Source organism: Orcinus orca, chromosome 2, assembly GCF_937001465.1.
Source record: "Orcinus orca chromosome 2, mOrcOrc1.1, whole genome shotgun sequence".
In the NCBI taxonomy this organism is placed as follows: domain Eukaryota; kingdom Metazoa; phylum Chordata; class Mammalia; order Artiodactyla; family Delphinidae; genus Orcinus; species Orcinus orca.
In genome coordinates, this window is record NC_064560.1 from 192,204,245 (window position 1) to 192,221,823 (window position 17,579).

Genomic DNA, 17,579 nt, shown 5'->3' on the forward strand with positions numbered 1-17,579 from the left:
AGCAGCTGCAGCTAACGTTTGGAGACTTAAAGTCATTGGCAAGATTTTAAACTATTTCCAGAAAACTACCTTTATGTATTTTTTTTTAAGGTCACAAGAGGAGAAATAGTCCTGAAAAAGCCCTGAGCTGCAAAAGCAAGATTTTACTGAAATTACTGCACATACAGATTGGAGATCATAGGTCACTGAAAAGTCATTTCACTCAACAGAGCTAAGGATCTACAATAAATCGTAATATGTAATATTAAAGTGAAATGTTACAGAGCTTTGCTTTTTTTTTTTTGAGTCACAGCATCAGATACTCTTTTGCCTTTGGAAAAGGAAGATCACAGAAATTGTTCTCCATCAAAATTACAACACTGTTCTAAATTCATGAAAAGACATCTGTTTAAAGGAATTAATTCAATATATTGAATTTCTACTCTACTATAAACACACCAGGGAAAAGAAACAAAAAATTAATAGAACAAGACTCTGCCCCTCACCAAAAAATAAATCCATCCAGTTACCAAAAACTTACTATTTCATCTTTTTCCCATTTCTCTGTGTTACTTTTGTCTTGATTTACTACATAACCAGGAGGAAGCCAATTCACAGGGGGATCAAATATTGACACCACCATGCGGCTGGGCAGCCCCTTCTTTTTTCCAAGCCGATACAGATTACAGTTGCTGACCTTTAGCAGAAAAAATTTATAAGATACTTATCCATAAACAGTCATTGCTGAAATTCATATAAGGCATTAACATAATTTTTTAGCTAAACATTCTTCATATTCCACAACTGGTCATCAATTATTCAGACTGTATAGTTTCTCTACCTCTTCATGATAGGAAATATTAAATTCTCATGTAATCTGATGATATAAAATTCAAACTGTTAATTGGGACTATCAAAATAGAAAAGAATGCAATTCCACATAAGTCCAAGATGTCACAATATTCTCAATGAAATAAAAGGAGGAAATACCATAAACTCTAGCTATAAAGTGAAAATTGGCACTGAACTGAGCTAAAATAATTTTATGTTCCTAGAACCTAAGCTATAAATATGATTTCGACTGCAATGCTTTCTCAAATATTATTCCTTAGTTTTGGATGGCATTTCAAGATATTTTGTTCAACCATTTTAAAATAGAGCAAAAGGCAATAAAGAAAAGCTCCATGTTTACTGTCATCAATAAAACAGCTTTACTGCCTACCCTCTAGTCTGTTTCTCCTAAGGCCTCCATCTCCTCCTTAATTTACTCAAAGCCATGTTTCCATCTCGTTTTTACTTGGAAACCAAGGTTTAGAACGCTCAATCTCATTTTCATTTTCTAAAAACTGGGTTCCTTTTTATTTAAGTACTTCATGAGCCCTTTTTCCACGTAACTCAATACCCCTGAACAAGCACCCACGTCGGAGAGGTGCTGGCGGGCAGCGAGGCAGAGGAGCGGTCCCTGGAGCCCGCAGGCTGGGCCGGGAGCCCCCCATGACGCTCACCCTGGGCCGAAGCCCTTTCCCACGCCGCCTGCATGGCTTAAGTACACACTGGCTTCCCTTTCCACACCACGGGAACACAGCAACACAGATGCCAACAAGAGGATAAAGTACGACAGGGGCGTGAAAGGGACAGAAATCACATTCAAAGTCAGCAGAAATGGTCTGCCGGGTGGAAAAGGAAGAAGAGCTCAGTAAGGGCCCACGTGAGGCACAAGGTGGGGCAGGCAGAGCTCAGCCCGCAGAAACGGGGCGAGCAGCGGGGAAGGAACGACAGCAGGTGTGTGCGCGGGTCCCGCGAAGGACAGCCAGGGGCGGCAGCCCGGCCGGGACCCTTGGGGGCGGGGGGCACCCTGAAAGGGCCTTCACCACCATGCTGCGGGAGCGACAGTGATTTCTGCAGCATGTAAGGAGTCAGAGCTTTCTGAGCAGACGATGGATGAACTTTCAAAAAGGAAAATAATTTCCTTCTTACCTAAGAGTGTGCTGTTACTTTGTGCTCATTCTCAGCCTCTGATACTTTCTTCCTGCAACCGCCCCTGGGAAATCTCATTTGTTCTCAATTATCACTCTTACGAAGACTGTTTCCCCAGACTGCACCTAAGTCCTAAATTCTTAATTACCTGAACATTCCACTTCCTAGTCCATGAGGTCTAAAAACTCTAGCCCCAACTCTTACTCCTGTACTTCCGTCTTCCTCAGCAGCAGCCCCGTCAGCAGCCCCAGCCGCTGTGGTCGTTAGTTCTGCATCACCCTCTCTACCGGGAGGCAGCAGAGAAGAGTGGGCGAGGCTATGGGCTCTGGCCTCAGCCACGCTCCCGACCATCCCAGACTAGCTGGATGACCTGCACGAGCCAATGAAACTCCCTAGGCAAGAGCTTCCTCAACTGCAAAATGGGGACATGTCATCTACCGCTGAGGGGCACGCTGAGAAGACTGGAAAGAGCAGGTGTGTAAACACTCAGTGCAGTGCCTAGTGTTACAGACAACTTCAGAGGGAGGTCAGTGTAGTGGTCAAGAGCGAGGTCTCTAAAGCCAGACTGCCTAGGCCGCGCCACGCACTTGCCATGTTAACTTGAACAAGGCACTCTCTCCTGCCTCAGTACCCTCAGCTATAAAATGGGGATGATTCAAGTATACACAATTACAAAAACATAAAGTAAATAGAAGTATACAGAATTAAACCAGGTAATTAATATATGTAAGGTGACGAGGGCAGTGTCTGGCTAGAGTAAGTACTCGTAGGTGTCGGCTAAGAATCTCATCGCCTCTGAAATCTCACTGCCCTCAGTGCTTTCCTTGCTGCCAGACTCTACATGTGTCTCATTTTCCACTTAAGCTTAGACTTCTTCAAAGGCCCAAATGATCACGCAGCGCGGTTAGGTTTTGCTTTTCAACTCATGCCGCATTCTGCTTCCAGCCTGACCATTTAAAACTACCGCTTTATTAATATTAATAGTCCCGTACACAAGAAGTACCCTCAGCACGCACCTCATTCAAAACAGTGCCGACTCTTCAGCCTGGCACCCAAGACCCTCCATAACACAGCTTCAGCCCACCCGCCTTTTTAAGTCTTTTCTCGGATCTTTCCCCACTTTCTCCAGTTTATTCACCGAGTCCTGACACGCTCTGCCGTATGTTCCCTGTTTACACACTACAAACGCACCTCTTCTTTTAACGCCTCCCCTGATCACAAGTGATATTCCTTCCTTCTGAGCGCTTAGCAGTTTTGTGTGTTACTTGTCAAGCCGGTGCATGGCGCCTTGTGACATCTCTTTCATCATCATTTAAATATTTACCTCCGTTACTTTTCTTCCCTCAATCTTAATTCCACACTAAATTTAGTGTCACTCCCACGGGGGTACAGAGGAGGCTCCAGCTGCCCTGTCGGGTGTGGCAATCCCTGCGGTAACACTTTCCTCATCCTCTGAAATTTATCTGATGCTTGAGACCACTTTTATGCACGCTGAATAATATAACTGCTCAAAATCAAAGGACGCTTTCTTACCTTTTTGCTTCTCATATAGGAAAGGCGGCCCTCGTGAGCATCGGGATAAGTGCAAAAGAGATACGTGGTGATGGCATGCTTTAGGAAGGAGTCGCCAAGCATTTCGAGCCGCTCCAGGTTAAATCCATCACTAGCATTTGAAAGGGTCAAAGCCTGAAGAATAAGTCCAGGGTTTGGGCCAAGCGTTCTCGAGGAATACCCGGGAGAAGGGCTCTGCTCAGAAGCCGTCCTGTCCGTGAGCGCCTTACCAGTCTCTGTAGTACCAGGCACGGCGGCCATCGTGGGACTTCCATCTGAGGTAGATTTGTTAGCATTTCCATCAAGGTATTTATTACTCAGTAGAGTACATTCATCGCTGGGCTTGGGCTGGTTCTCATAATTGTATAAATTCTGAATGGGATATGAGGTAGTTGGTTGTACAGGTATTTCCTGCTTGTAGTAATTCAGATGGTTTCCTTGGCAAAAGTCTCTGTTAGCTAAATCGTAACTGCCATTGGCGAGATTTTTATTGTAAGAAAGACCATTAATTGCTGTCAGATCTGTTGAAACTTCAATTTGGAGCTTACCAGGTGACTCGAACAACGTTCTGCAGTTCACAGACATTTGGTCGTGATTTTCTAGACAGGAGGTTCTATTAGCACCTTGACGTGCAGCATTTTCAAGGACGACAACTGTGCTGTGCTTACAGTGATTCTCATTTTCAGCTGAAGAGGAGTTAGCAACTGAGATGAAAGATTTGCTGTCAATAGATTTTTTCCACCCGAAGTCTAAGTTGGGGTATCTGCGAAGACATTTTTATAGCTTTTCATCAGATCCTTCAAAAAGGCTAGGCTTAGAGCAAGAGCAATTTGAGTAAAAATTAAATAAATGAAGATCCCTATAAATATACTCCTACCTTAGAAGATAAATAAGTTTCCAAGGCAGAAACCAACACACCTGGAACTCTGCACAGTGTAAACCATCAAGTGGGACATGGGTCTCTGCACGGTGTAGGGCTTAGCTCATGAAGCCTGGGGCCAGCCTACGGGACCTAGAGCCACCAATTGCGAGGGCTGGGACCCGAGGCCAGCCAGGTAACTAGCTGGGTAACCTGGGACAACTTACTTCATGTCTCTGTACCTCAGCTTCCACACCTGGAAGAGGAACTAACACCTCTTACACCACAGGATCCTAACAATGAAATCATCTGACGTGAGCTACAGCATTTAAGCTAGTGTCTGACGCTGTAGTAAGTACTCAATAAATGTAGGCGTGATCACTGCTATTATAAAGTTCCTCATTTCCTGAACCATCTTGGTCTTGCCAACTGGCTAATTTCTTTAGAATGCAGAGTCCTGACAGGTGAGAAGAAAGTAATGAAGACAGAGACCACACAGAGGCAGTCGCTCTTTCATGTACATTTGATTTTATAAAAAAAGGAAGCGTCTTAAAATGTCAGCAGTGGCAAACAACTGTTTTCATTTTCACTTTAACTGCCATCTCTGAAGGGGGAATGACTGTTTTCGACCTCAGGCTCTCCTCTCCAGCTGTAACTTCCCAAGAATGTTAGACTCATTGACCCAACGTATAGATTTTCACTTATGAGTCAAGCGATGCATTTATTTCACGTATTAGATAGGCATCCACGTTTTCTTTCTAATCTTTTCAAAATTATTCTACATACAATTAAAATGTGAACTTAATTCCGCTCCTCTGCCAGCAGGACCTCATGAGCCGAGCTCTTCCTGGCCCACAGCACAGGCGTACCTAAAATCCGCGGGCAGTGACCTCACTCCCACACCAGCGTCGCCGGCTGTCTGCGCTCTTAGCTCCTCTGCGGTCAAAAGGCAGTGAAGGCGATAAAGTATGCTGGGGAGACAAACCGCTTTTCTCCACAGTGATGCTGGAATTGGATGTATAGCACAGAGTTCTGGAACCAGTATCTTTGAGTAAGCAAAAATGTGGATAAATATAAATTGTGGATAGACAAATAGAAAGCAAACACACAAGAAAAGAAAAAATGAAACTTAAGGCCGATTTCACTAATGAAGAAAGACAAAAATCATAAACACTAGCAAGAAATCTTAAAAATATTCTTTAAAATAACCCTTTAAGGAAAATGGGATTTATCCTAGGATTTACATGGATGATTTCATGATATAATTGCTATCAGTGGATCAAGTATAAAAGCCAAACCTCTCACACTTACCAAAAAGACGTTCAAATGGAAGTCAATACATCATATTAATTAAAGCCAAACAAAACCTAAGGGTTGGGCAACTTCCAGAAACCTCACGAATCACTCAATTCACTTGATAAAATAAAATTCAAACTTATCTTTCAAAACATTAAGTTATGCTAGTCACAATTAACTCACTACCTGTTTATTCTGCAGACTTTCCCATTTGGCTTTCCTCTTTTCAGCACTGCTTAGAGGAAGAGCTTTCCCCTTCTGATTCAAATGGCGAGGTGTCAGAAGATTCAGTCTATAAAAATTTCAAAATAATTTTATCAAACAGACAAAACCAAGTACACTCTCACAGTGGTTCTAAAACTTCAGTGTGTCTACAAGTCACCTGAAGAGCTCATTTAAACTGCAGGCCGCTGGGCCACACTCTGGGCAACTCTGTGTGCAAAGGACCTCCTGAGTTCAGAGCCCACATACAGGTGGGCTGTGTGGACTGTGAACCTCCACATCTGCCTACTGACCTCTGGAAATAATGCCACAAGTAAAATCAAAATGTCATTTCTAGAGCTCCTTTACCTTGAAGATGTGTGGTCCACATCCAGCAGCGGCTGGTTGAGATTGGTCAGGTCAAGGTTATACTTTGTTTTATAATATTCTGCAAAAGTTTCATATTCAGGGGAAGGAAATTTACTCAGGGGGGTAAGATCAGTGTACACATCAGCTACATAAAATCGATGAGGCTGATCAAAATTGCGGTATCTAAAAAGGAAAAACAATCAGTGACTTTCTGGTTTAAATCAACTATTCTCAAAACACAACTGCTTTTAATATGCAGTTAATGCAAATTATTTGATTTTAAAGAGTTCAAAAAGGTTAAAAATAAATAACATTAAAGAAACTTCAATTCTAAATAATACATTTCAAGTGGATTTAAGACGAGAAGAATTAAAATTATAAAATAAATTTAATACATTTATATCAAGTAAAAACTGACTCCCCCCTTTCCCTATTTTACTACCGTCCTTGTTCTATATCTATACTTTGATAACACATGAAAGCTAAATGGCACCTTTAAATATCTCTTAATTTCATCAGTATAAATAGTATAGAAAACTTTCAATATCTAAACAACCAAGTAAATACTTTGTATATTACTAACGCTAAACATGAAAGACACTTGCCACATAAAATGTATTACTGCGGAATTTATGATATTGATAGGTTGGTGTTAGCTAACATTTAAAATATGGCTTTGAAGTACACAAAGAAAAAAGAAAACAAAAACAAAAACCAAAGACTGAATTGCAGCCAGTACTTTACTTCTTTAAAAAGTGCAGTGTTTAATTTTATTGATTAAAAACTCCATCCCCTAAATTTTTACAAAATAAGAAACAAAGCATAGTAATTTACTGTTTTCACTGCACTTAATAACACTATGCCTTTTAACAATTCTAATAAACTATTATTTACACCCAAATTCTTTAAGACTGGGGATTAAAAGGATGGAGGTTTTAAGAAGAAAACCTATCAACATCATTCAGATGATCTGACCTTCACAAAGTCAAATCCCTTCATCAACAGTGTTATGGGTTTTGTTTTTGAAGTAAGTAAACTGGAGAGAACAGGTCCACCATGAAGAGATACCTACATTTTCTACTAGTAACATCAATGCCAAAGTCACAGGTCACTTACATTCCCCACATGAACAAGGGAATCTTCTGAAACGACGTATCACCACCACTTAGCCTTCCACTTAAAATCTTACCTTGGAATGATAACTGCATCTTGGTAATCTTCTAATTTAAAAACAAAGGGAGTTTCTTTTGAATACTTTGTACTGGGAATGCCTATGCGAGCTTCAGATTTCTCGATATCTTCCATGAATTTAAAGTCAATGTCCAAAGTGCTGGAGTCATTAACTTAGGGAAGAAAAAGACCCTTTAGCTTGTTAAAATACAATAATACAGGTAAGATCTTTACTCAAGCTATATATTCATTACATGTGTCTAATTCAGAGTTATCAAAGATATTCCTGTAGTTTATACAATAAGCTCATTGTTAAGCAACAGTTTCATTTTTTAGCTAGTATACAGAAACACTTTAGAGTCTGGGTCCTTCTTACCAACATTAAGAGGTAGAACACAGTATGCTGAGTCAGCGTCTGTGGGTTTAAATTCTAGTGCAGGTTTTTCAAGCCGAAGAATATGTGAGAATATATACTGGTGAAGTCTTGTAATCAACTCAAGCATTTGTAGAGATAACGTGAAACCAGACTTCTTCAACTCAATAGATATGGTAACCTCTCCAGAGCGTGTGTACACAGGAAAGTGCGGAATCTTAACAAAAAGAAAAATAATGCACCCCCAAGGTTAGCAGATGTTTCAGTCCATTACAAACATTTAACTTCAGAAAAGCAATGGTGCTTTGTATCAGGGGAACAGAAGAGATACCTTAATTTTAAAATATTAAACATTCGGAGGTAACAAAAGATAGTTAAAGTAGCTTTTCCTTTTTTAAAAAAGAACAAGACAGTTCAACATAAACAGTTATTATGAAATGTCTACCTGAGGTATGGGTTTGGCTGTCAGTATTCCAAAGCATCTTGTGGTATCCTCAGGGGGATAAAGCTTCCGCCTTCTAAAGTTGAGTTCATCAGGTAAAGGTGTCGTTAGAACCATTCCTATCACATACAGGTAACAAGGCTGATCGGGCTTGGGGTAGCTATCCCTCAAACATTCTGGAATCTGGGATTGGAAAGAAAAATTAAGCATCAAGTTCAAGTGTATTAACCTCTTTTCCAGATGTTGGCAAGATAACAAATTTATTCCTGGCTTTACTAAAAGCTGATGAGAGAAAACTGAGAAAATATCCAAGGCAGGAGACCTCCTAATTTCTTAACCTCACTGGACAGTCGGCACTTCTGGGTCTGCAAAAGTATATAAAACCGTCAAACACTGCAGGGTCTTTCAACACAATACTGTGCATTTGATCTATTTCTTTTGACTAGAGAACAAACTCTTTTCTTTCTTGGGTTTCTTAATCTTTACTCACTTGTAGAATACCAGAAAATAAAGGTAGCCAAATTTTTAAAATCCCATGTAATCCTGAAACTCAAAGATAACCTTTATTAACACTGTGATATACTGTATCATCTTCCAGACTTTTTCTGGAATAAATGTATACATTCCAGAATAAATGTATATAAACAGACACACATACATATTTTTCACTACAAATGGAATCACAAAAAAAAGACTGTATCATAACCTGATTTTTATCTCCAGTTACTACAATGAGAACATCTTTCAGGGTCAATACAAATCAGTATCATTTTTAATGGCCATCTCACTGAAGGCGTAAACCATGACTTAAACTAAGATTGCTTCTGAACTTTCAATAATCATACAACCTCACCCAATAGTCTTGCAGTTTCTGAGGCTCAATAATATAAATAATTATGCCCACAGTTAAAAGGTACAAAAATGCTGGCTATGGGATAATTATAGTTAATAGAATATCAGATAATACAGAATGCACCTATTAATTAAACAGGATGCAAAGCAGTACTATGCTTCTCAAAACACTTATTGGTGATAACATATGATGTCATATGAAACTAGTCCAGTAATCTCTAGGATAAATGTTAGAGCAGGAAAACTGGATATGAGGAAATAAGCATTTCAGAAAATCGGATAACTTAATTCATGATTTTTGAAAAACTGACATGATTTTGAATCTTGAAAATGCTTAGCTGGGTGCAAACTTTTTAAAAAAGTAAAAACTCAATAAAACTGCAAAAATAAAACAAAAAAATCACACATTTAGGCCAAGATCAAAGTACACAGCAAATTTTTGCTTCTGTTTGGGGTTTTTATAAGGTAAAAATATTGACAAATATTTTTTAAATAAGTATTTCAGCCCAGTATGGTTACAGCTAGAACTATGCCACAGATCCAGCTAGACACAATACATTGAAAAAACTAATTTTAACTCCAGTCTAGCCACATCCTAACTCCCGACAAGTAACTGTGCTTGCACCTGCTGGTGTGCCCCTCATCTGGATGGGCACTTGCCTGTTTTATCATACACACCCTCTATGTTTTAGCTCCAAACATAAGGTAAAGCAAGAACCTTGACACTAAAGTGAATGACACAAAGAACGTCCCTTTAAATGACATTAACACACTCTGGATAGAATCTGATAGATGAAATTGAGCTATTTGTAATGACGTGGATAGACCTAGAGTCTGTCATACAGAGTGAAGTAAGTCAGAAAGAGAAAGACAAATACTGTATGCTAACACATATACATGGAATTTAAGAAAAAAAAAATGTCATGAAGAACCTAGGGGTAAGACAGGAATAAAGACACAGACCTACTGGAGAACGGACTTGAGGATACGGGGAGGGGGAAGGGTGAGCTGTGACAAAGCGAGAGAGAGGCATGGACATATATACACTACCAAACGTAAGGTAGATAGCTAGTGGGAAGCAGCCGCATAGCACAGGGAGATCAGCTCGGTGCTGTGTGACCGCCTGGAGGGGTGGGATAGGGAGGGTGGGAGGGAGGGAGACGCAAGCGGGAAGAGATATGGGAACATATGTATATGTATAACTGATTCACTTTGTTATAAAGCAGAAACTAACACACCATTGTAAAGCAATTATACCCCAATAAAGATGTTAAAAAAATAAATAAAAAATAAAAAGCCAATAAGAAAAAAAAAAAGAATCTGATAGATGAGTCCAGGAATCCTTTTGAGAAGAAAAACAAAAGCAATGTCTGAAATGAGAAAGAGTACACAGTGTCCACATGACAGCGAAGGGGCTGATCTGAGAGAAGCTGTGAACAAGGGAGGGAAACGAGCTGAGATCCAGAGTGGGCTAAACTACAAGGGTTTTGGAAGCCAAGCAAAGGAACCTGGACTTGATATAGCAAGAAATAAAGTCAGAAAGGCTAGATTTTTACTCGGTTCTAACCAATACTAACCGCTTTTGGGTAGCACTGTCTTCGTTTTGTGGAGCCTGGTCTTCCTGGAACACTGGTCTCTTCTTCGTCATGTAAATCAAGCTCTTCTTCGTATTTAACGGTCTCTTTCCCAACTGGCATCAAATGGTCATCCAGTTCGCCTAAGAAATGTAAAGAGAATTAACAAACAATCCTGATTTTGCCTCTCTGACTCATCAGTGAATAATCCAGAGGAGCACTATGTTAGGAAGCAACTGGAAAAGTCATGAAAACTAAAGCATCTGTGCCTTTAATAATACAAAAGTTATCAGATGTGATACTTAAAGCAAAGTCTATTGACATTTGTATATTCAATATGATCAGGATTATAAATTCTGTTCTAAGATTAAAAAATAAAAACATGAACAGAAAACTAGCACTTGTCATCCGTTTACAAATGCCACTGGAAAACGAGTCTTCCCATTAAAAAACAGAAGTTTTAACTTGTACACTAACATAGACTAATTTGAGACCGATACATTAAAACACAAATGTTCACGATTCAACAGTTACTAGAAGACCTTTACGTACTTATATACTGAAAAGAGGTCAGGAAACGGGAGCAAATAAATTGTAGCTGTTAAGCTGTGGAAAACAGAGCTCCTCCACCTTACACGGGATCTTCAGTTACACCATACTTACACCTGTCTTCACCGAAGCACACCAAGAGCAACAGGCTCACAGCCCGCATAATCCTTAGGCACCTATGAAGCCCTTGATGTGCTTTTGTTCTACAGTGTTTTTAACTTTATTTTTATTTACACGTGCCTTTCAAACACTCTTACCAATTTTGTGCAGTTTTTCACAGCAAATGAGAGCTACGACTCTTTCAGCCAATCGTATACAGCTCATTGGGGGACCCTGAAAGTAACAAAAAATGTGACCATTATATATGCAAGAAGCTGTATTATCATTAGTGCGTAAAACATATATGAAACCTCTACCCCGAAATCTTTAAAGTTGAAATTTACCAGAACAATGTTTCATTTTGAAAAATGTCAGCAAGTTTAAAAAAATCCTAATCTCCATAATTTGAAGAGCCATCTTTAAAAATCCTGCCCAGGGCTTCCCAGGTGGCGCAGTGGTTAAGAATCCGCCTGCCAATGCAGGGGACACGGGTTCCAGCCCTGGGCCGGGAAGATCCCACATGCTGCGGAGCAACTAAGCCCGTGCACCACAACTACTGAGCCTGTGCTTTACAGCCTGTGAGCCACAACTTCCGAGCCCGCATGCCACAACTACTGAAGCCCATGAGCCTAGAGCCCGTGCTCTGCAACAAGAGAAGCCCCCACTCGCGGCAACTAGAGAAAGCCTGTGCGCAGCAACGAAGACCCAACACAGCCAAAAATAAATAAATAAATAAATAAATAAGCCTGCCCAGTAAAACCTACATAGTTATAACTAAGATTTTACAATTTTGATGAATTTAAATTTTAGTAAGAACTTAATATATCAGTATTGAGACTAAGAATAGCAGTTACACAAAGGCTGATTTTCAAGTCAACAACAAAATAACTAGAGCAACCCAGCTGCATTTAATGAATTCTGTGTCACTGTAAGTATCTAAGCCACAGATCAATGATTCTGCCAGAAACGTTTATAGCAGTAAGATCTTAAAGGAAACTTCAGAGGTCACCTAATCTAATTCTGGGAGTCTACGAATTATATAGTCTATTGAAGATTGGAACATATAGTTGACTACAAAAGAGATTTACAAATTTACTTTTTAAAGTAGATTTAAAGCCAAATTTATCTGCAACTTGCATAGCCTTAGAAAAGTTGAAAACAAATCTATTAATGACATATTTTAAGGCACAATCATTTCTTTTTCTAAACTTACAACAATGGAGGCTCGAAGAGGTGAGTTAATTGGCAGATAAAGAGTTGAATAAAATGTACCATCAGGCAACTCTCGGGTTCTACATTTAGGAGCCAGGTGAGTAAACGGATCACTTGGTAATCTAGCACAGTATCTGTGAAGAAAAAGAAATTCTGATGCTGAGTCTACAACTGAGAAACAGAGGAAAAATTTTTTATTGATATTCACATTCTAAAGTTTGATTTTTTTATGCCCCTCTTGCCCTCTACTGGATTGGTATTTATATGTGGAGTCTGAGCTACACTGCTTCAAACTTGCAATAAGATGGAACAGTACATTTATACACATAATGGAATGTTCTGCAATGATGTTCTTTCTGTATCTGTGCTGTCTGACAGGGAGGCCACTGAGCACGTGCAATGTGGCAAGGGCAGCGAAGGAACTACATTGAAATTTGAATGTAAATAGCCATACGCATCTAGCGCTATGACTGGACTGTGCAGAAAGTACTGCTCAGAACCCGTTAAGGGAATAAACTGGCAGTGTTTGGTCCTTAATGACCTTACAGTTGCCCACAACCGCTGGGGTCTATGCAAGGACGGCATCAGAAGCGGGCCCAGTGTTCACACAAAGGAGGGCAGCAGAACAAGACGACCACCCAGCAGCAGCACAAGGAGAGCACTGCAAGCAGGGCAAGAAGCCAGCCTCGAGGGAGCTGGGGCCCAAGTCAGGAGGGTGCTGGGACAGGAAGCCAACCCAGTGGGGGCCAGGACACACGCAAGGAGGGCAGCGGAATGGGCAGCAACCCTGCAAGGTCAGGACCTATGCAATGAAGGCACCTAAACGTGGTGGCAGCCCTGCAGACTGCTATATATAGGGAGACTGAACAGTCAAGTAATTCTTTTGAGGACAATGGGAATCAGATTCCTCACTATTAAAAAAGCCAGGAACAAAGATGGAAAAAAGGGAAGCTAGAATAAACCCTCTGGTGTCATGCTAAAAAATGGAGTTAACAACAGACAGGTAGTCAGGTACAGAAATAACTACAAACGTGTATTTATATAAATGTTTATATAAACGTGTATGTGAATAGGTATAAACATTTTCTAGCTCCATCTACGAAACAGCCTGGTAGCAGTAATACTCCAGAGGCAATGAACACACCTAGTGCGCGGATCTTGGTTTCTAAACACAACTCATTCTCCACTAAAAGGAACCAGGACCTTTTGGAGAAATAGCCAATATCTAGGCTGCGGCAGGGAAATTATGAGCCTAGAATATCTTAGTGTGCCATAAAATACAGAAATGTTCAAAGAATAATGGCGACATGTTAAAAAGACATAGAAGCTAGAATGAAGGGGCCCCACCAGCCAAATTTTACACAATTTTAACAACAAAATAAATGACAGCAAAAGACTATAAATGACTGAATAAAACAGAAGCCCATTAGTTCACATTGGATAAAAAAATAAAAGGAACAAATAAACGGAGAGAAGAGAAAGCTCTTCCTCACAGTAAAACGACAATAAATACCAGAAAGAATAATGCAATCGGAAAATCACCATTTTGCAGACATCACAGAAATAATCAATTCAGGCAAGAAATATCAATTGAGTACTGACACTGATGGGTGAAACTGGAAAGAGGAATAAATTTCATATAATCTCAAAATATCTCCCCACGAAACAGTCACTAATTATAAAGGGGGAAAAGGCAACTTTACAGTAGAGAAAGCTGGCAGACCTTACGTAAGTGATCAAAGTCACCACCATAATAAGAGGACAAATAAACACTGAGGGACCCCGTTAGAGAGAATGAAAGGAACACAGCATCACTTCCATGATATGCTGGCCGAGAACACATAACCTGGGTCTAATCATGAGAAAATATCAAATAAACCCAAACTGAGAAATGACTGGCCTGTCATCTTCCAAAGTTTCAAGGTCATTAAAGTCAAGAAAAGACTGAAGAATGGTTCCAGGTTGAAGAAGACCAGAGAGATGAGGAAAATGGGTACGACCCACGATCCTGGACTGGACCCTTTCACTCCAAGAACATTCTCGTGAAACTTGAATGGGTCTTTCTGGGTGAAGGGTATATGTGAGTTCTCTGTAGTACTCTTGCAATATTTTAAAGTCTAAAATTGTTTCAAAATAAAAAGTTAAAAAGAAAATCTTATGTTTTCTGCTCCTTTATTTTGCCTCTGCACAAAATTTATCCTGATACATAATCTAGCTATGTATCTGCTTTTCTTAGTTCTTAGACATGTTATCACCAACTCAGGACAAAGTAAAACAGAACATACTCCAAAAAAAAAAGGTTAATTTATCATAATCTTCCATTACTGCTAATGGAAAATTCAACATCCACCAACATTCATGACACAAAACAAGTTTCAAGATTTATAAAAGAGTGAGTGTTGCAAAATTAATTTCAATCTAATTAAAATACGCATGCCTTCATTATGTCAGCCTTGTCAATGAGAACTAAACATTTATTACTATGCAACACTGGTTTTGCCTTCTGACAAAAAAGAACAATGAACCAAAAAAAGCAACTTCTTTTCCTTCTCTCATCCAAGTATCACAGCCCATAAGCAGAAAGATTGGTGATTGTTTGCAAAAGGTAAACAACACAATACTTATAGGTTTAGACTTAAATCTCGCAATTCTCACAGGCTTTCCATGCAAATGATTTGATGCCATACCTATTGATGTGCCCAATGGCCGTGTTGATTGTGACTCGTGGACCACCATCATCGGGCCTCAACACATATGGTGGGAAAACATCATCATCATCCACAACAGGCTCAATGTCAGTCTCCCCGGTATCAACTGACTTGGAACATTTGTTTCTCAAGATCTGAACATTTTAAAAACAGAACTTATGAGAACAAATGCTTTTTCTGCCATTAGTTGTCTGCTTCTGTACCTACAGAAAAAGCTCTCTTGACATGAAACATCTCTCCTAAATACACTGCAATACTCCATAGTTGCCTGCTGCTGAAAATTTCTCCTAATTAATCCTTTCCAGCTCCAATCATGTGGAGAAGTTCCCCATACAGGTAACAAGGCTTAAAAGGTACTGTACCTACCTACCTACCTACACACACACACACACACACACACACGTGATCCCCAGTCTTTCATGAGTATAGGCGCTATGTCATCACTCTCAAATCACTCTGCATCTCAAACAATCAACTGTTACTACACTGTCCACATAAACAGTACACTTCGCAGGTCTTCCTCCCCAATAATCCATATGACCATTTTCACTGCTATTTTCCTGTAAAATACTGCTGGCTCTGTGTAATTACTCTCAACTTTCTAATAGTGTACACACTGCACAGCTCTGTTGAGACTATTCTCTGAAGATAAAACTATTTCTAAACACATAAAAACAACTTAAAGATAACACATGAATCTTACCTTTTCAATAGCTTTGTATGTTTTAAGGTCCTCTTCAAAACTTTTTATTTTGTCTGTATCTGCTAACATTACATAATTAGAGATCGGTGCCCTCGCTCTTCCCTTAGATTGAACATAAGATCGATACTCTGTGGGCAGATCAAAACGAACCACCAAGTTGCATTTCGGTATGTCAACACCCTCCTCCACAATACTTGTTGCAATAAGCAGGTTGGTTTCATGTGCTCGAAATTTCCTAAGTACCTGAAAAAAAATCCACCAAGGATAGCAATTCTAAGAAATTTTCCAAAGAAAACAATGTAGTAAAATTAAGGGACAACTGTCATTTCTGACAATACTCTGAGCACACTTAATCCAGGCCAGGCTGAAGATGATGATAACACCTCACAGAACTCGAGACGCATGAACACGTGACATTTTCAACTGAATATGCCTTGAAAAATCCAAGTGCCTTTCTATTTTACAGAAGCACCCACGGACAAATCACAGCCTTCAAGATGAAGGCGCTGGCTTCTTTAATAACCAAAGTGACCAAACGAATCCCCTTCTGGAGTCCTGTTGCCATTCTGAGCCTCCGTAATGGGATCTTATAGCTGTGAGTTTGTGCCAACATCCCTCCAAAGATGTCAAAACTCTTTCACTAAAATCCCTAAATCACTTGGAATTAAAAATTACAAGCAAAGCATTACTTATCTTCTGGCATCTTGGGACACATTTAAGGGATCAGAAATGATTTTTTTTTAAAGTGAAAAATGTTTTCATACCAGATTTAAGGTAACATCGTTTCCCAATCTAGAATAAGTTAAATACGAAAGTAAGTTGGGTTTTAGACTGATCTGTCAGACTCTGGCTGTTAGACTCCCCAAACTTGGAATATTACCAAAGAGCTATCACATAGAAATGACTTCAACGTGAATTATTCTGCTACTTTTAAGTTAAATAACAAATTTTAAATAAAAAGTTTTTACTTGCAAGCTGGAACACTATATTAAGTTTTAGCATCTTTACAATGCTATTTCCTATACCAAAATCTTAAAAAGCATGAAAAAAATTAGGCCAAAATCTTTAAAATGTATTGTTATTTTTAAAGGATTCAACCAAGGCAGGACTTTAAGTAGAAAACAAAACACTTTCTAGGAAAACATTTCAGTTTGTTGCTTCAGAGTCGTATGGAGTCAACAGGAGTTAAGTTTACACAAGCTTTCTTTTCCTATAAAATGCAGTTATGTGCCATCAGCCCGATAATGGAAGACAAAATGGGTGATGGCGATTAAGACACAATTGATTTTCCAGATAGATTCTCAACGTATGAATCACTATACAGCTACCGCAAAGGAGATGGCTAGTTTCTGTATGAACAAGTACTCTATATTCCCAAAAAATGCAGAGGAACTATGAAGAAAGGAAGTTCCTATGGGCAAAATTTGTGTATGTTCTGAAAATTGTTATTGTACAATTATTTGAACTTAGTTACCTCTTCCTGCTTTCTGAATTCCGCTTCCATCTGTTTGTTGCGAGGCTGATTCTTTCCAATGCCATGTCCAGTTATAAAATTGCTGCTGATGTAAGCCAGCTCTGGATCTTGTTTGCCAGCTTCCTTTATCAATCTAAGAAAATTATACACATTTGGAAGTTAAGCACTGCTGAGGGAAAAAAATTTAAACT

General features: G+C 39.4%; 1 protein-coding gene across 1 annotated transcript in view; it reads right to left on the reverse strand.

Annotated features, from left to right (window-relative positions):
* The window catches only part of DICER1 (dicer 1, ribonuclease III), a 44,106-nt gene that overhangs the window by 13,277 nt on the left and 13,250 nt on the right, over positions 1–17,579 (reverse strand). Inside the window, 14 exon segments of the mRNA XM_004262372.3 lie at positions 521–676; positions 3,490–4,270; positions 5,236–5,411; positions 5,849–5,954; positions 6,233–6,415; positions 7,422–7,575; positions 7,779–7,992; positions 8,221–8,400; positions 10,647–10,786; positions 11,450–11,525; positions 12,505–12,637; positions 15,191–15,345; positions 15,915–16,157; positions 17,389–17,521. Of these exon segments, the coding sequence (XP_004262420.2) occupies positions 521–676; positions 3,490–4,270; positions 5,236–5,411; positions 5,849–5,954; positions 6,233–6,415; positions 7,422–7,575; positions 7,779–7,992; positions 8,221–8,400; positions 10,647–10,786; positions 11,450–11,525; positions 12,505–12,637; positions 15,191–15,345; positions 15,915–16,157; positions 17,389–17,521 (2,830 nt within the window).